General features: G+C 41.2%; 1 protein-coding gene across 2 annotated transcripts in view; it reads left to right on the forward strand.

The window, feature by feature from the left end:
- The window catches only part of PRKG1 (protein kinase cGMP-dependent 1), a 526,334-nt gene that overhangs the window by 301,235 nt on the left and 198,599 nt on the right, over positions 1-26,500 (forward strand). For both annotated transcript variants that reach the window (XM_072869342.1, XM_072869341.1), the window contains exon 4: positions 22,702-22,807. In XM_072869342.1, the coding sequence (XP_072725443.1) occupies positions 22,702-22,807 (106 nt within the window). The remainder of the gene's footprint in view (positions 1-22,701; positions 22,808-26,500) is intronic.

Consider the following 26,500-nt stretch of genomic DNA (forward strand, 5'->3'; position numbering starts at 1 on the left):
AGGGGTGATGCCCTCTCTCTGTTTAGTAAGAAGTTCAAGGTCCTGTTTGTTATGGGAGAAATAGATACCTGGAATTGTTCCAGCCTGCTTGGCTGTATAAGCTGAACTGCTTGCACTGTTGGAAATGAGCTGTAAAATGCCTTCCTTATAGCTGAGGAGAGTAGACTCTTCTTTAACATCCACCTCCTCCCTCCTTCATCTTTCATCTCGAAATCTGAGCAGGTGCAGAAGCATCACTGCTGTGCACTGAGGCTCACAGGCTTCTCTGCATCATGTCTGTCACGCTCTCTCCTAACTCTACCTGTCCCAAGTTTACCTTAAGTTGTCCTAAGGGTTATCTAAGTTTACCTTAAGTTGTCCTAAGGTTTATCTAAGTCTGGTTTTCCCTGTGATGGCCACCTTCTCTTTTGCCCTTACTCCTTCACACCCTCTCCTTACCAACCGCAAACAACCAAGTCCAGCTTTGATTCGTGTTTTATACCTCCATGGTTGTTAGCTCAGTCTTTTAGGTCTTTTTTTTTCCCTAACAGCTGAGCTCACTGCTGGCTCTCAAAACTAAAAAAAAATAAAAGAAATCCTGAACAGTAGCAATGACATTTAGTTAGCTCCAAAGTAGATGAGCAAACTTTCCAGGGTAGTCAGTCTTCAGTGCGTTTTAACCTCAATTACTGCTTGCCTTTGGGATGGAACATCAAGTGGTATGTGAATTATGAAAAATTACTGCTGGCTGGGGACTGGAGCAATTTTAAAATAATTAATAAATGTTATTAAAGGAAGAAAAAAAGCTCTTTAATATTCAATTTTTAAACATGATTTTTGATGACTAAAGTGCTTCAGTACAGCCGAGAGGCGTGCTACCACAGTTGGTTTTAAGTTAGCAGCATTCTTCATCAAAGTGGAAATGATCTGTAATGATGGAATGATGCTTCTTCATATCAGCAAGGGATTTTTATTTGATGTATATATTAATCAACAGCCATTGTAGCTGTATGCCCCTTAACAACTTCAATAAACGCATCAGAAATTTTTTTTCCCCAAACTGTCCCTTGCAGCATGTATTGAAAACCCACAAGTTTATCTAATGAAATATACAGTGTTATTTTCTTTCTTTATTATCTATTTAATGGCCTGGAAAATAGCTTCTCATGAATCACATTCAATATGCTGTCATCCAAAGAAAACAAATGCCTCCCTCCACTCAGACAAAATGTTCTTGCCACCTAGATTGGATGGTTAGAGCGGCAAGATTTGGAGGCTCAGGACAAGTGTTAATCATTCTCCCGTATGCTGATGTGCTGCTACCTTTGAGTGAGGAATTGGGGTCCTCTCCTCCAGGCAGGCTGGTGGGTTTCCCAGGGCTCAGGGATGGAAAGGAAGCCATCAGCATGTTCAGATGGCAGTAGTGCCTTTTGATGTGTTGCAGAAATAAAGCTGCAAAACTCCATGTGCTGCTGGGGAAAGGGGAGTTAGCCCACCCCATCATTTTGTGGGGATTCATCTCCCAGAGGAAACAAATAAAGCAAAGAGACAAATTGCCAGTTCTTTATGTGTGCAACTTTGGCTGTGTGCTCTGGGGCTGGTCCTTTTTTCCCAGCCGTGTGTGCAGATGCGTAGTGCAAGGCAGAAAACCCACTGCAACAAATGTTGCCTTAATTTCTTTATATCTCTCTTTACTTCTGCAGAAAAATTCCTTATGTTTAGCTTTTTTTGCTCTTTCTGCCAAAAAGCAGCTGTTCTTAAGCAGACTTTATGCTCTTTGCATTGACAGTGGTTCTGTCTACCTCTAGGTTTGATTCAGAGCAGTAGTCCAGTATTGAAGGGATCCCTGCTCACCGTGTGTTGCTTTGATACGCGAAGTGGTTTCAGCACGTGTCAGCTAGTTTCCTTTTGGTGGAGAGCTCCCATCTGTGTGTGATCCAAGTGCTGGTACATCCAGACCTGCTCCTGCAACCCTACAAGGTCCTCCCACGTTGACTTACGAAGCAGACACCCCAAAAAGGCTCTCAAGCGATGAAGAGTGCCTACACCACCCCAAAGTGACTCTCGTGGTATCTGAAAGGTGCCCTCCTGTTTGCTTTCTGCTGCTCCTTCCTGTGCCTTTCTCCTGGTGTGACATCCCTTCCCTTCCTTCACTCATCTTCTCCACTTCCCCAGCCCTTCCTGAAAACCATCTTTCCTTTTACTATTATCCCTTTTTTCCTACCATTACCTCCTGCTTTGGCACCATCTACCCTTCAGCCCTTGGGTGGGCGGGTGGAGGATTTGGTCTCTGAGGGCAGCAAGGGGGGACGGAGGTGACCTGGTTGTGGGCCGCGCAGTGTGGAGGGACAACCATGTAGTTCTCATGTGTCTCACCATCAAGTTCTCACCTGTCTGACCCGAGTGTTTGAACCAAACACCTCGGTGCAGAGCAAGAGGAGGGTTTCTCCCCAGAAGGGGAGGAGGGAACAGGGTAGATGCTGTCCTGTCACTTGGGGAAGGAAGGTGGAGGAGACGGTTTCTCTCCTGGTCCCATGTTAAATGCTACGTGGAGAGGCCAGCCATTGCTGTCTGTGCTTAGGAAAATATCAAGGTGGTAATGTTTTTGAAGTTCTCAGCGTGCTTTGAGGTAATGTCATATCTTCTGCCTCCTGCTTTCTCATCGGATGAATAACAAGACCTTTTTTTCAAAAGGCATAATGCTCAGTCCTTCTGTTTCATAAGTGATATTTTAAAATTGCCCTTTTCCATTTCCCTGCCAATGCTCTTCAGTATCCAATGTTACTGCTGCTGTTTGAGTTTTGCTTCATTCAGACTGTGGTTGTCCAGTGGTTTCCAAATAGAGAAACAAGAAAAGTCCCTTCCCAGAGATCAGGTCATTTCAGGAAGACGTAGACACAGAGACTGGAAAAACAAAGCAAACAGGCTAAATCATGACTGGACGTCAAATCCTACACAACATTCAGACTATGTAGGAACATAAATATTATTAAATTACATATGACGCTTGGCAAAGTGTGGGGAGGGAATGGTTACAGGCAGGAGAAGCTTTTGATGGTCCCAGAGCTGGTTTGCTCATTGCATGGATAGCGAAAACCATTCCACTTCCCCTGGAGGACCCATCAGTTGTACAGGCTATTTTTAATGATTTAATCTGTGGGCTTTTTGCTATGATCAGCACACTGCGGAAAGGAATAAAAGATTTACTGGAAAGGAAGCTGTTTGCTGCTTGCTTGCACAGTTGTCTTGATGCAGCTGGACTTGAAGCTACCACCTCTTTTTACTTGAGCCAGCAAACAACCAGCACACGGTGCTAATTTTTTATCTCCTTTGACCTATTTGGATTTCAAGCCATGCACCAAAGGGAAGAAGCTTTGCAGTCTGTTTCTAATTTTTCTGCTGGTGGGTTGCACTCCCAGTGCCTCTTTGCCTGGGAGGAGGAGGAGAGATGTTGGAGATGCCTCCCCACCATCCTCATGGTCTCGGAGGCAGCCGGTCACGCTGGGGAAGCATAGGGTAATCTTGGTGTGAGTAAACAAATTTAAAACGGCATTAGACGAAGTAGGATCAGCAGCAGGACCTAATTGCAGTTATCTGCACACTTGCCGGGAAGTCTGGATACGGGGAGGAAATAATCCCCCCGAAAGACATTTTAAATCTGATTAAAAGGTATCAGGTGCTATTGTCTTGTTTTAATAGGGGATGCTTTGGGTAATAAAAGTGTGGATACTCGGGCCTGGGCTGTAATTCTTCCCAAAACCATTTTTTCTGAAGGAAGGGTGAGCCTGCGATCCCTGCCTTGGCTAGAATTACGAGTTTATCAAGGAGGCAATGATTTGTTTAATAATTATAGCCCAAAATATTAACTCTGGTACTGAATAAAATTTAATACAGACTCCTGAATGTGATTGCTTGTTAAACCTTGTTAAAGTAAACGTGCTGTCAAAACAGACAAATGGTGAAGCAGCTCAAGCAAGGGAATTTTCTGACTCTTGCTAGAAACAAAAGTGCATTTCAGCAGCTGTACCCAGCTTGCAGCAGCAATGTCCACTGTTTTAGTTTAGAAGTTTTTAGGTGACTGGTTGTATATTTTATTTTTGCCAGCTATTCCACACTTGCAGAGCTAAATCTGGTCAAGAACTAAGCAAAAATGTGACTTTCTCTTTGCTTTGCCAGCAGAAGTGAAGCTGCACTTATATTTCTTGTTCTCATAGGCATTGCATTGGCAAATGCCAGTGTTTGCTGTTGAATTAAGGGAGCTATTAAAAGCTTAACAATATTTTAGGCTATGCAATGATGTGTGAGCCAAAATAAAAAGCTGTAGCATCCCAGGATTTTCTCTCTACTGCCAGTTTAGTTGCTCACAGGTTTTATTGATGGTGCTTTTCCACCAGCACAAGTGAGGATGACTGTCCCAGATGCCCTATGTTGTCCAGGTACCACCAGCAGTAGATCCCTAATGTAAGGACAATGACCTGGGCAAGTGTATCTGATAATTCCCCTGTAATAATCTAATAATTAAAATTTAGGAAAAAATGTAGAGACCGAATTGCAGACTGAATTGCCTGGCTTGCATTTCTCTCAAGGCACAGTCCCTTTTCTTTGAAAGCAGAAGGGTTCTCACACTGCCCTTGTTGACTGTTTTATCAGTCTATGGATATGGAGGTTATCAATAGCTAGTTTGCATTAGCTTGTAGTGTTGCTGTATTTTTTCCCCCAGCCAAATGCTGTAGTTGATGTGCTCTTCCATGGCTCAGCACTTAACAGCTTGAAGGTATCAGAGTTAATAGGGGAGAAAGAAGTTGCAGAGACTGGAGGTACAGAAAAGAATATGTAAAGAAAGAGAAGATCACAGAATCACAGAACAATATAGTTGGAAAAGACCTTTAATATCATCAAGTCCAACTGTAAACCTAACACTACCAAGACCACCACTACACCATGTTCCCTAAGCACCTCATCCAAACATCTTTTAAATACCTACAGGGATGGTGACTCAACCACTTCCCTGGGCAGCCTGTTCCAATGCTTGATAACCCTTTCAGTGAAGTAAAATTTCCTAATATCCAGTCTAAACCTACCCAGGCACACCTCAGGGCCATTTCTTCTCGTTCTATCACTAGTTACGTAGGACAAGAGACTGACCCCCACCTCTCTACAACCTCCTTTCAGGTAGTTGTAGAGAGCAATAAGGTTTCCCCTGAGTCTCCTTTTCTCCAACCCCAGTTCCCTCAGCCGCTCCTCATAAGACTTCTGCTCTAGACCCTTCACCATCTTCCTTGCCCTTCTCTAGACACTCTACAGCACCTCAATGTCTTTCTTGTAGTGAGGGGCCCAAACCTGAACACAGTATTCAAGGTGTGGTCTCACCAGTGCCCAGTACAGGGGGACGATCACTTCCCTAGTCCTGCTGGCCACACTATTTCTGATACAAGCCAGGATGCCACTGGCTGTCTTGGCCACCTGGGCACACTGCTGGCTCATATTCAGCTGGCTGTCAACCAACACTCCCAGGTCCTTCTCTGCTGGGCAGCTTTCCAGCCACTCTTCCCCACACCTGTAGCATTGTGTGGGGTTGTTGTGGCCCAAGTGCAGGTTCTTGCACTTAGCCTTGTTGAACTTCATACAATTGGCCCCAGCCCATTGATCCAGCCTGTCCAGGTCCCTCTGTAGAGCCTTCCTACCCTCAAGCAGATCAACACTCCCGCCCAACTTGGTGTCATCTGCAAACTTACTGAGGGTGCACTTGATCCCCTCATCCAGATCATTGATAAAGATATTAAACAGAACTGGCCCCAACACAGAGCCCTGGGGGACACCACTTGTGACCGGCCGCCAACTGGAGTAAACTCCATTCACCACCACTCTTTGGGCCGGGCCATCCAGCCAGTTCTTTACCCAGCGAAGAGTACACCCGTCCAAGCCGTGAGCAGCCAGTTTCTCCAGGAGAATGCTGTGGGAAACAGTCTCAAAGGCTTTACTGAAGTCTAGGTAGACAACATCCACAGCCTTCCCCTCATCTACTAGGCGGGTCACCTTGTTGTAGAAGGAGATCAGGTTGGTCAAGCAGGACCTGCCTTTCCTAAACCCATGCTGGCTGGGCTTGATCCCTTGGTTATTCTCTACATGCCGTGTGATGGCACTCAGGATGATCTGCTCCATCAGCTTCCCCGGTACCGAGGTCAGGCTGACAGGCCTGTAGTTCCCTGGGTCCTCCTTCCAACCATTCTTGAAGATGGGCGTCACATTTGCTAATCTGCAGTCAGCAGGGACCTCCCCAGTTAGCCAGGACTGCTGGTAAATGATGGAAAGGGGCTTGGTGAGCACATCTGCCAGTTCCTTCAGTACTCTTGGGTGGATCTCATCAGGCCCCATAGACTTGTGAGTGTCTAAGTGGTGTAGCAGGTCACTAACCATTTCCCCCTGGATTATGGGGGCTCCATTCTGGTCCCTGTCCCTATCTTCCGACTCCGGGGGCTGGCTACCCAGAGAACAATTGGCCCTGCTATTAAAGACTGAGGCAAAGAAGGCAGTAAGTACCTCAGCCTTTTCCTCATCCTTAGTCACTGTGTTCCCTCCCCCGTCTACTAGGGGCTGGAGATTCTCCTTAGCTCTCCTTTTGCTGCTAATGTATTTGAAGAAGTATTTTCTGTTGTCTTTTACAGCAGCAGCCAGATTGAGCTCTAGCTCAGCTTTGGCCCTTCTAATTTTCTCCCTGCACAGCCTTGCTACACCTTTGTAGTCCTCCTCAGTTGCCTGCCCCTTCTTCCAGAGGTCATAGACTCTCCTCTTTTTCCTGAGTTTGAGCCAGAGCTCTCTAGTCAGCCAGGCTGGTCTTCCTCCCTCCCGGCTCGTCTTTCGGCACCTGGGGACAGCCTGCTCTTATGCCTTTAGGACTTCCTCCTTGAAGAATGGCCAGCCTTCGTGGACTCCTTTGCCCATTAGGGCTGCCTCCCAGGGGACTCTCTCGACCAATCTCCTAAACAGGCCGAAGTCTGCCCTCCGGAAGTCTAAGGTGGCAGTTTTGCTGACCCCCCTTGTCGCTTCTCCAAGTATCAAAAAACTCTATCGTTTTGTGATCACTCTGCCTAAGACGGCCTCCAACCATCACGTGGCTCACCAGTCCTTCTCTGTTCGTGAACAAGAGGTCCAGCGGGGCACCTTCCCTAGTTGGCTCACTCACCAGCTGTGTCAGGAAGTGATCTGCCACACGTTCTAGGAACCTCCTAGACTGTTTCCTCTCTGCTGTATTGTATTTCCAGCAGACATCCGGTAGGTTGAAGTCCCCCACAAGAACAAGGTCTAGCGATCGTGAGGCTTCTCTCAGCTGCTTATAGAATAGTTCGTCAGTCTCCTCATCCTGGTTGGGTGGTCTGTAACAGACTCCCACTGCAATATCTGCCTTGTTGGCCTTCCCCCTGATTGTTACCCGTAGACACTCCACCCTATCGTCACCATCATTAAGCTCTAAACTATCCAAACACTCCCTAACATACAGGGCTACCCCACCGCCTCTCCTGCCTTGCCTATCCTGCCTAGGATGAGTATTTGAGTCATAGCTTAAACCTCAGGTGGAATGTTAGAAGAATATTATCTTGTTACGTAATTCAGTTACTTCTATACAGCACAATCGGTGCTTCTCAGTACCGTTTTTTATCTATAAGTGTTATTTGCAGAATCACAGAATCACAGAATCGTATAGGTTGAAAAAGACCTTTAAGATGATTGAGTCCAACCGTAAACCTAACACTACCAAGACCACCACTATACCATGTCCCTAAGCACCTCATCCAAACGGCTTTTAAATACCTCCAGGGATGGCGACTCAACCACTTCCCTGGGCAGCCTGTTCCAATGCTTGATAACCCTTTCAGTGAAGTAAAATTTCCTAATATCCAGTCTAAACCTCCCCTGGAGCAACTTGAGGCCATTTCCTCTTGTCCTATCACTTGTTACCTGGGAGAAGAGATGGACCCCACCTCTCTACAACCTCCTTTCAGGTAGTTGTAGAGAGCGGTAAGGTCTCCCCTCAGCCTCCTTTTCTCCAGGCTAAACAACCCCAAAATTACACCATGAGTGTAATATTACGTTTACATTACACCATTTACATTACACCATGAGTGTCTGCCTTTGGGTCTTCTGCCCTTTTCCATGCAGTTATCTCAGATACACCTTGCTACCTCCGATACCTGCATCTCCTGTGGATAGGGTCTCGCTTGGGTTTTCAATTTATTCAATAGATGAAGTCCTCCAAAACGCAGCTTTTCCTGAGGGCAGAAACACGTAACACTGGATGTGACGCAGAGGCATTAATCCAGCCCGTACTCTGCACCCTACTCCATGCTATTTACACACAGCTCAACCATTAGGACAGATCTTTAATATCCGGTGCATAACACCACAGGGTTTATACATGGCTTAGATTCTCCAAAAGCAATATTGAGAGGAAAAAAAAGGGGGGGGAGTTTCAGTGTCATAACAAAAATAGTCATTTTTCCAGGCGGGTCTGCAACTTGCCCCATGGGGCTGGAGGTGAAGGGGTTTGTAGGAGGGGGTGTCTCCAAACTGGGGAAGCTTTTGGGACATGGGAAAAAGCGTGCAGAGGTGGAGACCCTGTCTGCTAGCTCGGGCACTTGCAGGGAAATGGAAAGAGTTATGGCTGGGATTACTTTTTTAGGCTACAAGAGGTGATGAACAGCAGGAACAGAGAGGTTTAAGCCTGTCATTGGTGCTCTCATGACATCCATAAGAGGCCCTTTAAAAGGCAAATGCAAGGTAAACAGATCTAAGTGATAGCTGATGGAACAAGTTTCTAAAAAGTGTGTTCGCTGCAAGTAGTTTGTAGTTTGTGCTCAAGAGAGAAAAATCTTGAGCCTTTGTGCGATGGGTTTGTGTGAGACCCAGGAACTCAGGTATTTTGATGCAGCAAAGCAAAAGCTTTTAATCCTCATTACCTGAGGTGGCAGGGAGCTAGGGATGAGTTATTTAACCATTCTGTTGGAAATACTGCTTTTGGGAAATAAAGAAATATTTTTAAAATTTGGAATTATTATACAGTTCATTTAGCAAACTGCCTCTTTTTAATCACAGAGAGAGCAACTTTTGTGTTGTTGAGTTTTCTAGTTGCTTAATATTCCTAGTGCACCACCAAGGTGCAGTTTAACTTTTCTGGATTTCTCAAAATATTGTTATTCAAACTCGTATCTGAAAGTTTAGCATTATTTGCAGACAGCAGCAATGCACTACGTTAAATTTCAGAATTATATGCAGTATTTTGCTGAAAATATGTAGCCGAATATGGTGCAAGGTAACAAAATCTTCCCTCCTGCTACTGTACTTCAGCGAGTTTGTGCTGACTGAAGTTTATGTGACTAGTAGTTAGAAACTCGGGTGAATTTTAATTTAAATGGGAAAAAAAAGGTTTTTTCCCACTAACAACATCACAGAGTAATTAGAGGTCTGGTATAAAATAACATTTCAGGCTTAGAGTGAAAATAGAGAGAAGGTCAAGGAGAAGGTGGCGATAACAATTTAAATAATCAGGTTCATAACATGTCACAGCTTTGTCGTGAGAGTGATATTTTCCTTACAGCCTCCAAAAGGTGGGTGACTGGTCCATCTGTCCCTTTTCCTCTGTGTCCTTTTCACGATGAAACAAATATCCCAGCTGGAGAAGGGGAGCACCAGCCCTGGAGCCTTGCGCCTCTCAGGCAAAGGTTGTGCCCTGGCTCTGCCTTTCTCTAGTTAGGAATGTGCAAATATCTCAGTGTTGTGATTATTTCCATTTTATAGTGTCCTACCAGGGCCATTGCTGCATAGTGGATTATAGGGCTCAGCTGTCATCGATTTTACACTATTCTGAGAATAATTTATTCCATTGCTTTGCTTAATATTACACAGTCCAAAAATTCATCCTTCATTTACATGTGTGTCTGTTTGCTTAGCAGAATAAGATTGCTACTAAGTCTGCTAATACAACTGCTATATTTACATCTACTAATAACATCATGTAAAAAATAATTTCTTTACATTACTTCACTTTCATATGGACAGCTGTGGTTTTGCCTTTCCTTTGTATTTCTGTTTTTGTGCCATTATTTCAGAATACGTTTTAAGTTTGCGTATCAAAAGCCTCAGTGAGCAGCTGTGAGCTTCAGTAGCAAAATAAATTCAAGACACACACTTGAACCATGTCATATGTAAAAGAAGTAAAAACACATGACAAAGCCCCTTCCTTAAAAGCTATGAAGCAGCTCTCAAAACCAGTGGTGTCATTCTCCTTCTGGAAACTCCCGAGCCAAGCATGCAGCAGACACTGCTCTACAGATCCGACTGTGTGTTGCATCCCAGGGGTGGCTGCATTAGGAGGGAAGATCCAGGAAATGTGAATGGGACCCTGGGGATCCCATTAGCTCCTGAAGCAAACTGTCCGCTGGAGCTGTAAGAAGTTTTTATGCATACCAGGGATGAGAAAGTCAGCACAGAGATATTTGGGTATTTGTTATATAAAGAAAAGAAAAAAACCACTTATCTATTCTATACTATATGCTGCTTTAATCAGGTTTTTCAATCACTAAAAAGCATATTGCCAGAAAGGTGTCCGTGGTCAATTAGTTACACCTAGTGAAGGCATATATGGCACTTTTCTCATTCTACTGTTGTTATCCATGATTTAAAGCATCCCACGGTGCAGAATTATAAGTGAGAGTGTCTGGCTGTGTAAATGGATTTCCACATGGCTTCATGCTGATCTGTCTGGTTGAATAAGCTGTATGGGGAGTTGGCCATACGAGCTACTTTTGTAGCTAAATAGCCAACTAGCACCTAAAGTTGGGGAAAAAAAAGCAGTAAAATAATGCTTTGTTACTTTTTAGAAAGTATAATTAATTTTGCTATATGTGAACAGCTCTTTAAAAAACTGTCTTCCTTACAAAACCATTCTTGATAACTCAGAGTGGAAAATAGATTTCTTGGACCTGTGTGATGTTCTCCTTTAGAAAAAAATCAGTTGATGAAGCTGAAACACCTGCTCATTTTAGGTCTTTTAGTATCAAGATCTGTTGCAGAGCTCAGTGAGAGACCCTGGAGTAAGCGTGGAGGAAAGAACCTCATTGCTTTGTGGCTTGCTGGGAAGTTAAACATTTAAACCATCTTTTTCCCCTTTTTCTGTGACTGCTGGAGGTCTTGTGATGACTCTGCAGAAGGAAGAGGATAACTTCCATGTGGCTTTAGGTGTTAGCATTATCTTGGGTGGTAATGGGGCAATGAAAGAGGCAATGCTTATTTTTGAGGTGAAGAGATGGGTATGTCTACCGGAGAATCAGTGAATTCAGGAGAGTTGAAGTCTTAGCAAAGCTTTCTACTAGCAGCAGCAGAGACACTTTCCTCTCTTCCAGTGGTATCAATATATAGTGCTTTATAGCTTTCGCAAATATTGTGAGGCATAATTATTGCTTATAAAGTGTTTCAGCTTCCTTTTTAGAAAAGGCATTACATGTGCACTTCTTTTTATTATTTTAACAAGCAGACGTTATCTGGCAGCCCTGTATCCTTAAAACAATATTTTCTTTTGAATAGAGTATAAAATCTCTTTCGTATTTTCCAATCATTCCTAAAATACTTAGCCCCATTACAATTTTCAAGCATATGTCTCTTTAGGATACCGACTGCTGGCTTTAATCATTCATTTAAACCTTTACCCCCTATGAATAATCAAACTAGTTATAAACTTGTGCAGGTCATCTTAAAAATTAATCCCAAGTTCTGCCCTGTAGGCTTGTGTTTTCGTGCCTGCTCGTTGTATTTATTTTTTAACCGACTAGCCAAGCCACTGTACTTCCCAAGATCATTTTTCAGGGTGAACACCAAAATGTGTATATTTTTCAAATGAGAAGTATGAAAGAGGTTTTTTCAGCAGAAGGACCATCAAAGGAATGCTTGTCCAGCCTTGACAGCTTCAAGAAATGGAACAACTTGTGGGACTTATTCATACCGTCTTTACAGATTCTTCTAGAAGGCTCCTGGCAGTGTTCCTGGTCAGACCCCAGGAGGTACAGGTATTGCTGCTTGGGATTTTCCCGTGCTTTTAGGACCTTTTCTCTTTCCACCCTAATACCACAAAGTCACATGCAATTCTTCTGGCCCTTTTTTGTTTGCTATCAGCAGAGCAATTCCTCCCTTCCCGAATTGCAGACCCCTAGTATGGCCCCACCTGTATTGCAGGACGCTGGTTTCCACACTGGGGAGTCTCTGAGATGCCTCATCTCTTTATTATTATTTTTTCCATTGCTTTTTTAATGGTCCCCCAAGCTGGCTTCTTCATTTATCAATGCCTTCCCTTCCAAATTAGGTTAGTATTAAGATACCTCCTTTAATTTGGTATATTCCATTTCCTTGTTCTTGGGGCTCCTTTAGGCAATGAGCTAGAACTGATTTGTAGGTCTGTTTAAAATGTGAATGTATTACTTTGCTCATTACTCTTAGACACAAGGTTTCTTGGTAATGTTTTTATGATCTTGGCATGCCGATGAGGTGGTATGTCCCATGCTGAATCTCACACCCCCATGAGAGGTTTGGGTTGTTTTCTCCTTTTCCTTTTGCAGATAATTGGAGACATTTTGCTTTAACCCCTCTTGTGTTCCTTGCATTAAATTAGTTGTTTAAGCAACTAAATTTTAGGCTTCTGACCTGCATTAGACCCTTCTTGGTTTTCCATTAATCTCACCAAACTCACATCACTCTCCATCAAACTCAAAATAGTATTTGAAAGTATGTTTTTGTGGCTTTCAAATTGTTCTGAATAGATTCTTCCTTAGCTACTTTAAGGACCTCTTTCAGCTTTCATCTTTTATATGGAAATTCAATACTATAATGAATACAGTTACTTAAGTAGTTTGTGAGCTCTTGCTCATACAAGGTAAGTTTAATTAAAAACCTAGAAAAACTTCTGTATCACAGGAATGTAAGAAGAGTAGAAATACACTTATACAGAAAGGATGAATAACAGATAACATAGTAAAGGCTATGTAAAATAGCAGTTAGCTTAAAAAGAGCATATTAGGATATCTAATTAGCGAGTTTTGTAATACAAATGATGTGGATGTTTTGAAATTCCAAGGAAAAAAACCTGATACAATTAAAGGCTTTCATATTAATTAATCCTTGTCAGGTCTTCTCATTAAGGCCAAGAAATTGTGAGTCTTCAGAAGAGGACTGAGATATTTTGGGGGGGCAATAGGAAGATTGGCAATTACGTTAGATAAAAACAAATGACAATATATATCCTCAGCCAAACACTGTGGGCCTTAAATTAATGAAAGCACCCAGTCTGGGGTTATTCCTGAATAATTCATTAGGAGTCCTGTAGTTTTCTTTGAAACGTTGGGTGAAGGTGGTAGTTAGGGCAGAAGGTTGGATTACTCGGTTCACTCTTCTGGCAAGAAAAGTCCTGGGATCCTATGTAGAATCTAATACAGATTATTGTAATTAGCACTGGCTGATAGACATTGTCAGATCTTAAGTGAAAAGGTATTTTAAGTTGTAAGCGGTATGATGGAGGAGTAAGGATTGAATCCTCTCCATTGAAGTCAACCAGTGTTTGGCTTGAAGATTTACAAGGGTCTCGTGGCTCACACGAGTTGGCTAAACTCCAGTTGCCATTTCTTTTTGCGTATTCATTCCTCTCCTGCTGCGATATACGATTTTCATGGGGGGGATCGCCCACAGTGAAAGAATCAAAGAGGCAAGACCTCCCTGGGGGAGCTTGGTGTAGGACCAGCTCTTCCTGAATCACACGTACGAACAGCGGGGACAGCCAGCCCATAGCACAAATAGGAAAGGTCTCCCCTTGGTGTCCTTCTAACACCACGTGCATCCCTTCCTTCAAAGAATAATAATAGCATAACATGGGCAATGGGATGAATTGATCCTTTTTTAATATTTATTTTAAATAGACCATTTTGTTGACTCCGCAGAACCCAATCACTTCAGTGGGAGAACAAGTCAGCCCATGTTCTCCAGCATAACATACCGAAGCCACAGTAAAACCAATAGTGAATTCTGCTAATTATAATTAAATATCAACGGTGTTATTCTATTTACTGGTTTCTTACTAAAGATGAACAGAAAGTGTGGTTGTTATTTCCACTGAGTCATTTCTACAGTACACCTGCACTGTTTCATTTTGTTTGCCACAGTTTTCCCCAGATATCTTCATATCTAATGTTACTACCCCTAAAATTTGGTTCACTGACTTTTTGATACTAGAGTTGATTTTATTCTGGTGTAAAAGAGCAGAGTTTATTAATAACCATTTCCATCAGTTTCTTTTCTCAGTCATATCTGATCTTATCCAGGCGTGTTTCATTCCTATGCAAAATATATACAGTTCCTTGGGATATCCAGGGTCTTCATGGTTTATTGTGGCGAAAGCAGAGCTATCTGGAGAACTTTCATTGAGTCATGTCCTTCCTGCTTTGTTTCCTCCTCACGTAACCTGAATATATTATTAGTCACCACTAAGACCAGTGCTTAAACAGCAGCCAAAACCAGTACTTTAAAAAGTAATACAATTCTGATACTTGCCCAGTAATCTATTTTTGAATGTTTTATCCATTTAGTATGAAAAAACGCCTATTTTTGTAAGTCTGCAGCAGTCTTGATTCCAGAATGTGTTTCAGGACCAGCTTGTACTTTGAGTACTATGAAAGTGCAAACAGCACGTAGTTTTCAAAAGAAGGGCTTCTCTCTTGTGCAAAGAGCAGACTACCTTACCTGTATCTACACCACGTGTAGGTGAGCATCCAGCATCACCTGCCAGGAAGCTTGGTAGATGCGTTACAGGTGACATGCACGGGTGCAGCATCCTGCTGCAAGGTTTCTCACGATTGCTAGCTCTCTTTAATGACAAATAATCCCAGATACACATACAAGAGCATCTCTTGTTTTAAACACTTGGGTGCAGTTGTGCCAAAGTGTTGAGGATTTCCTTGCCTCCCCTCCTCAGCGTTAGGCACTGGGATGGGGTCTGGTGCCAAGGAGGAAAGGCTGGGGTAGGTAGAGCATGGTGATAAGTGCGCCCTTCGCTGCAGTATCCATGGCAAAGCAGAGGCTCTTTTTCATTGAAAGATCATGCAAGTCCAAATAAAAAACTAATTTTATTTATGACCTGAAAAGAGCTCGAGTATTGAAGCAGTTGTTGCCTTTGAACAGCAATTACCCTCACTCCTCCACATGAACAACACAGCCCAGGAACATCTGCGCAATGGGGTTTTGTAATGCATGTAATACAGATGGTTTTGATGACAAAATTCAAGTTAGTAAAGCACAGGGAGGGAGACAGGGGAAAAAAATGTTAAAGATCAAAGTAAAGATGAAATATGGATCTACCTACTTCAGGTCAAGGTAATATGTTGATAATTTCAGGCACTCACAAAAGTGCATATTTGACCTCTGCTTTAAAGACCATTACCAAATAGGCAGTCTGCAAAGAGGTGGATGGAGATAATACAACCTCATCCTTTGTCACGCACCTACACTACAGCACAGAATTGCCACCATACGGGAAAAAAAAGCCCCGTTTGTAGCTCAGCACCATGAGAAGGACCATGGCTGGGGTGTCCTGCTGCCATCCTGACACCATACCCCAAAAATTCACTGCACTGTATGAAGTGCTGCCATAATGCCAGCATTGAGCATAATGCTGCGCTGAGCACTGGGCATCCAAGATCATCCTGCACTCCATCGTTAGGATTAGTATTAGGCCTGCTGGAAGTTTTTTACCTTCTTTTTTTTTCTTCTTAATTCTCCATAATTCCTGTCCTGCTCTCTGTGTACCAGGAAAAGCCACAGCTCTGGTCCAAGAAAGAAAAAAAAAAATTAATATCTTCTGCTGTTTCTGTGGGTATGTTTTCATTTTTTATTACTAAACATTATTTTTAACAAACTGTCCCAGTTTAGGAGCACATGGATATAAACTGTACCGGGAGAAAAAGCATATTTAAATGTTTATCTGTCTCTGCTTGAATGCTGCATCTTTCCTTGGCCAAACGTTAAAATTACTCCTTTGCACGGTGTGAGGTGGCAAAACCCCCCTGGAGAGTTACAGGAAAGGACCTACTGAGAAAACAGATAGCATTAGGATGAAGTAGTCATTGTACCAGGGCCATCGTTGTTAGAAACTTGAAACAGAAGCGTCTGAGAATAGAGAAATTAATGCTTGCTCCAGCTGTTAAATACATCTCCTCTGCATCGCTCCACGCCCTATCCCGAAACAGAGTCTGCTGGGGCCTCGTTCATGATTCGTGGTGTATTTGGTGGGGCAAAATAATTCAATGTGCTCCTTCTGTTTAGTTAAATGTGCTTTTCGTCATCATTTTATACAATATACATGACAAAACACAAGTAACTGGAAATGACCGTGTTCTCCCCGACAGTAATTTGCACAATAATCCGTGCAAAATCAACCCCAAGTGGAAGAATGCTTAAATTTGAGTGGAAATTTTATATATTGTTGCTGCCAGAAGGGCTCTAAGGACATGAAGATGCTGCTGTTTCTTTGCCTGAGGCTTTCCTGGGCAGATAAACAAACAGTTATTTGAATAAAATAGCCTAAAAGCAAAAGCAAGGTGATGAATTCTGGCTACAGTGCAAGGCTATAAAAAGTTTCAGGTCTGATAACGCTGCCAGCAAGTGCCTGAGCTGAGGATGATTCACTTGGTGATCCTTGAAAAATTTGGAAAGGCTTCACTGAGCATGTAAAAACTTGGAAAGATGCTAAAGGATTGCAGAGCTGTATGAGTATTGCATTTCATTTTGAAATAATACACCTATCTGGGCACTATTCTGGTGGTTGCTCTGATTTTAAGGATTTAAAGCATCTTTTAATGTTCTACTGATAAAGCTTTGCTGCACTGGCTGTGGTTAAAAGGACATTTTGTGATTGACCTGGCTTTGCAGAAAAGCAACCCGTGCTTAAAGTCTGTGTTGGGAAGATGGTTTTCCAATAATGCTCTGCAAAACAGTGCTTTATTTTCAGGTGCATCTTAGCAGCTGCACCTGAAGGATTTCCCCAGCTATATTAACATATAATATATAATATTACATAACACATATAACATAAATAATACTCATGTTGCTCTTTTGTAAATACATTTTTCACTTAAAACTTTGTAGTTTCCCCCCTATTTCACTGCCTTTGCATGTGATACAGAGAAAAGGAGTAGCTTGGATCTGAGCCCAAAGTTCAGGATTTTCAGCTGCTGGGTCCACAAGAAGAAAAGAAGCAAAAGAGCAGAAACTTTGTCCTTCAGCAGGCTGTGGACATGATGGCAAGTATAAAAAATTAAGATAATTAAGCCTTGGAGAGGATCAATAATGCATAGTCCCTATTATTTAGTGCAATAAACGGAGAAAATCTGAATTCTCTGTCTAATCTTTATGGAAATATGTATTCTACCCCTACTGACACGAAAATACTACCATGTAACTGATAGCAGTATATACAGTAAAGACCAGATAAATAAAAATTGCACTTTAAAACATGTTGCTGTGGTTTCAGAAGGGGACATATTGAAGCTAAAATGTTGCAAATGTCTTTTAAGATTGCAAAGCCGAGCAGGAGGCTGGCGACCTTCTGGCCTTCCTCTCCTTGGTGCTGTGTCCTGTGCCGATCTGCTGTCCCCGGCATCCCTCTGGCTCCAACCCAGTGGTGCAAAGCACTGGGGTGGCCCTGCGGGGACTGTGGCTGTGCATGGGCCGGCAGTAAAATCCCATCAGGTGATGGGAAGATCTGCGGGTTCAGCTCGAGACTTGCTGCAAACTAAAAATCTGCTTTTAGTTTTCCTCTTTTGCATCACCCTGAAGTTGTGCCCTGCCTTGGACAGGGAGAAAACACTCAGAGAGGGTCTGAGCCGCTGAATCCATCAGGTTTGTGCTACGTCATGAAGGGTATGCACACGTGATCCTTTACAACCAGAGACAATACCTTTATCTTGCCTTGCTTTATGTTCAGAGACATCCCGGCACCCGGGTAAGCCAGCAGATGTGGATAAACCAGCCAGGATGTAGCCCAAGCTTTGGGCTGTGTTGGGGACTCTATATCCCTGGGGATGTATTTTCACTTGTTTAAAATGGGATATATTTTCATAGGTTGCCCAGGTAAATGAATAGGAAGAAAACTTATTTTTGGAAAAGAAGTTTGAAATTGTTTATTGAAATTGTTTATTTGCTTAAATCAGTGATTTTGGTGTAGAAAGGGCTCCCAACTCATACACTGAAATGATTGATTTAAATAATTTCTGTCAACTTTTTGTCAGAAATTAAGTATTGACCACGATGAACACTTCAGATGTGAAATTTAATGACAATATCTCCACCCCCATCCAGTTTTGACCCGTGAAATCCTGATTCTTTTGCTTTGGCTCTCAGTGCTCTTCCCTGTTTATCCAGGAGCATTTTGCTTCGGGTTCAGCCCACTTTCAGATGAATCCATTTCTTAAAGGAAATCTTGCCAGAAAGCATAAGAAATTGTGCCTTTGCTGAGGTTAATTTAACCACTTTGTTTTTTAACCATGTTTTGCTAATTATCTAGCGACTTTGTTAGGAGCTCGCGCCAAATCCTCATTTTGATGGGATTGCTCATCTCTAACAGGCAATTAAAATATTCTGCAATGACTGCAGAATGCCCAGCACCATCTGAGACCCTCACCTGGAGAGCCATATCATATAATCAGTCATTTAGAGGTCCCATTCCTGGGCATCCCTATTTTTATCCATGCCTCAGAGTGAAGGAGGAGTGTATATGACAATATATATTTTATAATATACCTTAGTTTGTGAGCATGCATATTGTTGCCTTATAGTGTTGCTACTTTTTTTGCATGCCAGCCAAAATCTTGGTGGCTTCTAGGATGATCGGTGATTGCATTATGTGCTGTTACAAAGATAAAACGAAACCCCAGCTAAACATTTTATTATGAAAAAGTGTAAAAGAGGCAATAAACTTTAATTGTAGTATAACTCCAGTTTAGCTGCTTTGATTACAGTATAATATTTTATATTATTGAGTAGTCTTAGGAAACTCCCGTTACAGATATGTGTACACACATCTGTTTTCATGATGTTATTTAGCATATTCCTTTATGGTTGTAGTTCTTGCAGTCAGAGAATAAGATACTCTCCTGAAATCAAGCTTCACAGAAAATTTTACCTCCAGCATCCAACACACACTCTGCAGAGGGATGGACAAAAAAACCCCTGCGTCACCTCTGTCTGTATCTGTTATGACTCAGTTATTCACAGCGGAATTGACTTTGTGGTATACATCCCATATATGTATTTTTCATCTTGGGGCACTCATATATGTATGTCTTTGAAGTTGTTAATATCGTCAAATCTTACAGAATTCATACTGTTCCTTCGGTAACCCTCTAACACATTTACAGAAGATTTTAAGCATAACAGGAGATGATGCTCACACCTGATTATATGGGGCTTATTGACATTTAAAGCTTTACTATGATTAGCCATTATGAAAACATCTGTTTATCATTAGGCAGAATAAATGTGAATATTATAAAGTATGAGTAGTGATTATAATTAGCAGCACAGAAGTGCATTGTCTGCACTCAGCTTTTCGTGAGCTGCATGGTCCTTGTTAGTACAGTTAGCTAGTACACAGCTGTATGTATAATTGGGGGATATATATAAAAACCCCATATAATAAAATATATATTATGTATTATATAAGTATATATAATATATAATTATAAATAATTATATATGTAAGTATATGTGTGTGTATATATATGCATTATATATATAAATATAGTTGTAAGTATATATAACTTGGGTTAATAGGGGGTACCTTCAGGGGAATGTGACTTGTTCTAGGCTCTTTAAGTAAGCCTCTGGTCATGTGCTCCCATGAAGATTGCCAGCTGCGGAGGTTTGTTTTAACAGAACAATTTCTAGCAGCAATAAATGGATCTTCATTTTGCTCAAGAGGTACTAAATTACATTTGCCATTTACCTAAGTGTATTAAGGGACCAAGTGAGAGCCTACCTAGCAGAGGCCATGCAGCTACGATTCTTTCTGGTCTTTGGGGAGTCAGACACAATGTAGTGCTTTGTAAAGCATCTGTGGATCAGAGGAGAGTGTTTGCCGCTTATCTGGCTCTGTGGTACCCCATGTGGACCTTGGGGGTAAGTGGTATCTTTGCAGCTATATTTGAACCCCTTGCAGGAAGGAAAATCCACTGAGTACCTTCATCGTTCACTATGTATGTGAAAAATAAGAGTTAGCTGATTGCCATCAGTCAATGATTTAAGGCATAATAACGTATAGCCTATAAATGTGTCTGACGGGCCAAGGATAGGGACTGTGCCGGTCGGATGCTGTGCTCTTACATGCTGTGATGGACTCCAGCAGGAATTTGGTCCCAGGTGCCGATCTAATGTGTCTGTTAAGGACCGTCTGGCCAGGATTGAGACCAGGATGAAATCTTTTATTTTTCAGAGCTACTTGTTTGCATAAGATGATGAATGCATTAAAATACACTGGGAAGCAGAAATAGATAAAATTATTCATAGGAAGGATGCCCTGTCTTTCAGAATTACATGAGACAATAGAAAAAGAGGTGAATTTAAGTATTTGCTGTCTTCTGCCCTTACTGAACTAGTGGTGTCAGCTTAACAGTCATGCCTTTGCTATGAAGAGTGTGTTATCCTACAAGTGTGAGGTCGTTTCCCAGTGTGCGAGACACCAATATTGGCGTCTCGCACACCAGGTAAACAACCTCACACTTGCGGGATAACAACTGTATGAAACAAATACAGGTGAAAACTTGAAATTTATTCTAAAGGATGTCTGTACTTGGAAAAAATATTTCTGATGAATGAATAAGATGTGTTCATGGTACCTGTTTATGATAGGGCACTGAGATGCTGTTGGATATTTTAGTCCAAACAAAAAAAAATTATAAACTCTTTTTCATTCATTATTTTCACGTTCACTACACCTTTTTAAAAAATATTCAATTATTGGTGGTTTTGCTAGTCATGACCAAGCAAGTCACCTTTTTGCCTTGTGTGATAATCGTACACTAAACTGAATAAAACCCATCCTGAAATCACCAGGCTGGCTGAAATCCCCTACATTTTTTCATTTCAGATAGAAAGCACCTACTTTACAAGATCATCTTTTCCTGTTCTCACTGAATTTACAGGGATTTTACTGAGTTTTTAGTGACTTGATATCAACCCTCATCATCATCAGCCAGTGCAGCAGGAGATCATCCTTTTCAGTGAGTCCCCACACACACACCCTGTTGAATAATATTCATTTCTTCCTTTAGGATAGAGCTCATCTAAAAATCAATTAAACCCCCTATTTTGCAGAAGACAGTAAAAAAACAGAAAGATAGAAATCCCATTCATATTAGTTGTCTCTTCCATTCTGAAGAAAGTGAAAGAAATTTTTTTTTATGGAAATCTCTCATACTAAAGCTATAGGTCATTCTTTCCTATCAGTTTGATTATAAAACTAAAAACAGTTCTCAAGAAGGAGTTTCGGTCTTGAAAATGAGAAGAGGCTTTAAATGATGTGATGCATTCACTTAGTTCTGCAATGCAATTTGAGAAGAAAAATTTGAATTTGCACTTTGAAGGTTTTACATCCTGCAAATGCAGTTAGGGATAAAAACTCATTAACAAGGCTGTTTATGAACTAAAGGACCAGCAAATAAAAGCAAAGTATTTTCTCAGATTTTTATTCCTGAGAATATTTGTAAATGTTTTGTTGAAAGTCTTTTTGCTTATTTCTATTTCTTGTAGTGAAATGGGATATGGGGATGAAATTTATTGCAATTACTCTCTGAAAAAAATTTAATACAAGTGCAGAGGTTTTTAGAGTAGTTTTGCTTAATTAAACTGTTTCTCTAAGGAGAAACTATTATAAACTGTATGTATGCAAGCAATGCCAATGTCTCAGCCGCATCTGAGATTAAAATCTGGACCATTTGGGGTCCTGTGCATCCAATTCACATGATCCTGTTTTCTTTGAGCATCTGTACTTTATGCGGCAGTAATCTGTTATGCTTGTTTTTACAATGGGACTTTGTTTCTGAAGTATATGATGTAGCTTGTGGTGTGTAACATTGAAGTCTTGGAATTTATCAGAGACCTGAAAACTAAAGTTGGAAAAAAATTACTCAAAACCTCCAGAATTGGGAGGTGTTCAATTATTAGGATATAACAGGACTTGGTTCTGGAAAATCTCTCAAGGTCAAGGAGAAATTTGTCATCTACTTCGGGAGTAAGATGAACCCTTAATGAATTTTGCTGTCTCAGAAACAGGATAATGCGCTAAAAATTTCCCCAAATGACTCGGTGTCATAGGCAATGATGTGTCCCAGGTTACGATGAACTGAGCCACTGTTTCTTGCTTGCTTTCAGCCTGCATTGATTTCTTCTCATCTCACAGTTGCTTTTAGGCGATCTTTCCAAAAGCCCATGTACTGCAGCTAAAATTTCAGATATTTGGGATCATTTCAGTGCATGCTTAGTCTAGTGTCCAGTGGATGAATTTTATGTTACTGTTTTTAAGTGTGTACCCATTTTCGTGCTTTCTCATGAAAGAATTTGTTTTCCTCCACAGTTCACTACAGGTTTTTCAAATTTTGACATTTTGCTAATTACATTTTCCCCTTGTCTTGTTTTTTCCAGCTCTCGTAAATGTGAAACTTTGGGCTATTGATCGGCAATGTTTTCAAACAATAATGATGAGGACAGGCCTCATCAAGCATACTGAGTATATGGAATTTTTAAAAAGGTATGACACTTGTTTACTTTATCAAAAAATACAGTGAATCTGCCGTCCTCATCTTTTGACTTGTTTTGTGAATGCAGTATTTGATTTGTTTCCTTCACATCTCTTTTTTTTTTAATTTGCTGTTTAACCATCTGTAAGCCATATCCTCCAGCCCCAGGAGGAGTCTTGCCACAGTTTAGTTTCGTTCCCGTTGGGAGTTATTCATTGGCAAAGAGTCACGCAGCCAAGGTGTAAGAGAAAAAGCTTTAATATGAGTCATTTGAAGCATACCTTATTAAAGAAAATACCCATGAGGAAAAAAAACACCCTCACTAGGAAAAAATCTGGTTCATAAACTGTTGTAGAAGCTAGTCCATTCAAAGTGTGCTCTTGTGCTTCTAGAGGTAATTTGCAAGTTTGTAAAGAAGCAAAAGCTGTAGGTTGCGGTAAAATATGGATTAGAGAAGTAACAAGAAAGACATAAAGCCAAGTCTTTCACTGCTTAAATTTGACTCTCTCAAACTTTCCTTTGGTTCATGCTGCCATCTCAAACTAGAACCAATCCTCCTTACTGAAGCAATGCCTAATAGCCCAGTAATTCAAGTGTGCCACAGCAGTGAGGAATGGGCTATGTTTCATGTCAGCAAAATAATCCCAAATAGAAGCATAATGTCACTGAATCCTAGAGAAAAAAAACACCCAAGTCAATGTGACACTGTAAGTAATCCCATCATTACAAAGGCTTCACTACACCAGGCTTGTCCCAGATCAAAACATTCCCTGCTGCATCATTTCCCCCCCGAACTGACAGCCCCTCGTTGTGCAGAAGCGATGTGAGGGGCAAAATTATACCCGAGAGATGATTTCTCTTGATTTCTCTTGATGGTGGATGGGGATGTGCACAAAATGCTTCAGATTTGGGCTCCTTTTCCCCCACCTCTCTCCAGGGAGGAAGCTGTACTTGATTTCTTTCTTTTTTTATTTACGATTCAGCTAGTTTTCAATATATGAAAATGTTTTAGAAATGATTGCTTCATTTCCAGAGGTTGCTTCTTTTTTCCAAAGATAAGTTTTCAGGGAAATCCACTGTTGTAGGATCTAGAAGATACTACAGTTTGCAAACTAGTGACCTGAGTAATGATACACCCCCTTAAAAAGGATGTTTTGGATGAGAAATTAATCCCACGCAGCCATATCAGATGACAGGTAACAGGTCTCCCTGATGTGGGCATACTAAATTTTACCATGCCATGTCACATGCTTGATTTAGTTTTGTTTCTGCCCTGCTTTTTTATGTGTTTTCAAACTTAAGACTGTTAAAATTAGAAAAAACAGGCACAGTACATTCACTTGGGCTTTCAGTAATGTAAACGCAAGGGGTAGCCTCTGTTCATTCAACTTTAAATTAGTTTTTCTCCAATTAGCATTGGAAGAAAAAGGGACTTAGAAAAAAATAATAAATTATTACTATTTGATATGTATTGTATATAATAATATAATATATATGGTAATATAAAAATATATATATACACTAACTAAATCTCTGTGATTATATTGTCGGGAAGTCACAGAACTGGGCTGTCCTTCAGGGTGACCACAGTCCCATGATCTGCAGGCAAGGCTTTAGGGATGGGGCAGGGTAGGTGGGAGCCAGGAAGGTGATCCCATGGGACCAATACCCTGGGCAGGAGTGTGGCTGTACCACAGCTCAGCCAGGACCATGGGTGAGGAATTACTTGAAGCTCAGGCACCATTAGCCGCTTAGATATGGGAGCAAAGAACTGCCCAACTCACTATACTGGTTCTTGGCTGGGTTGACATCCCACCTCCTGGCCTCTCCCTGTGGCCAGGAGTTTCACCTGTGATCATTTTCAGTCATGAATAGAAATAATAATAAAATAATGAAACTAAAATAATTGGCCAGGCAGCATGGCCTCTGGTGAGGACAAGGTGTTTCCTTAGAGAGGACCAGGAGCTCCATGGAGATGTTCTGCTGCTCAGAGATGGCATGAAATTGTAGTCATCAAAGTCTACCTTTTTCCACATGTCTCAGTTTATGGTTATTAACAAACAACCTCAGGAGAGACAACAAAATCTGTTGCCATACTGAAAGGGTTTAAAAAATCATAAATTCAAACGTTAATAAGCAATGCTTTCCCTGTGTGCTGGTGAATGAAACCAGAAAATGAATATAAGATCAGTTCTGGGGGTTAGAGCCTCTGGCTCTCTTTAAAAGCAGAAACTATGCACACATTAAGCTCTTAAGCTTTGAGCTTTAACAGAGGTTTTCTAGAAGATTGTCAAGTTAATTTGGATGCAGGTTCACAGAGCCTGCCCAGCTTTAATTTTAAAGCAAATAGTGTGAGGAAGAAACCGAGAAGCGTTTTCCCACACTGTGTCTGAGCTTCTTGGACACAGGCTATTACAGTGTGTTGAGCCGCATATTAACGCTTGTTAGAAAGGCCTAAAGCAAGCAAATATTGTTTTCTTTAAATCTTACAGTTTGAATTTAGGAAAAGATTTCCTCCTACGCAGCAATTGTAGCATGGGACAGATAGCTGCAAGAAGGTCATACAAAGTGGTATCTACCCATCATGTCTTCTATTTGGGCTCTGTGCATCAATAGCTATTTCAAGGTCAACTTAAATTCCATTTATTACATTAAATGGTCATTTTTAAGGATGCTTTCCTTCTAAATCTTTTTAAGGAAAAAATAGGTTAAATCTTGAAAACAAGGAGTATGTCAATTGTTGACCTTATTCTTTGTTCTTTTTTTCCTTCCTATATTAATAAGTGTATAAAAATGCTCTTGTTAAGAAATCAAATGGAATAGAAATGAAGGTTTAAATGGTACAAGTTCACAGAAAAGTCAGTGGGGTTGGACAGCATTATTTTCTGCTGACATTGATCTGAAAAAGTTACCCTTTCTAATCTTGTGATTAGTCACAATAATGTAATGGTCATTGTCTTCAATAATGTATTTTCACCTATGAACAAAATACAATAGAAGTTAAGCTTTTGGGGGTGAAATAAGACTAGTCATATATTCCCATTTATCTTGCTGAAAATAAGTGCACTCTGAGCACTGATATCACCAGGGCTCCTTGTAGTCATTGTACGAAATATTACCCAACAACCAGTGTTGTGGTTTTGCTGTGTTTTTCCACAGAAGGAACATATAGATGACACAGGTCAGCTACTGTTTTCTTAGTTTCACCCTTTTATGTCCAGAGTATGTATTGTCCAGTCCTTTCTGCTGAATGCTGTAAGAAAACCGTAAAAAGTACATTTCCTGGTTAAGAAATCCAGGTCTACCTTCCTAATGGGTCCTGGGCCAGAAGGTTTGCTGGGTCCTGGTTTGCTCCAAGGAGTAGTAGTACATAGTTTTCATGGGCTTATAAAACTTGAGATAACTCTTCTGACTTATATAAATCAACTGCCATATACTGGAGTAAGGAGCAAGTGAATATCCTCTTTTATTTATGAGGAATCAGTCTTTGTACCCCTTTCTGCTGCTTGTAAAGTCAACGGATGATCCTTGAAGTGATCAAAAGAGGGCCGAATATTCCTAGCAGCACCTGCTTCAAGTAAAGGATGGAAGATCCAGACTATTTTTTGATCCCTGTGTATATAGTGAATGGCAAATCATAGCAATGATTCCCTTTGAAACACAAATTTTTGGTAGCTCATTATAGGGCTAAATCAATGCTAGAT

This window comes from Ciconia boyciana, chromosome 8, assembly GCF_034638445.1.
Source record: "Ciconia boyciana chromosome 8, ASM3463844v1, whole genome shotgun sequence".
Classification (NCBI taxonomy): domain Eukaryota; kingdom Metazoa; phylum Chordata; class Aves; order Ciconiiformes; family Ciconiidae; genus Ciconia; species Ciconia boyciana.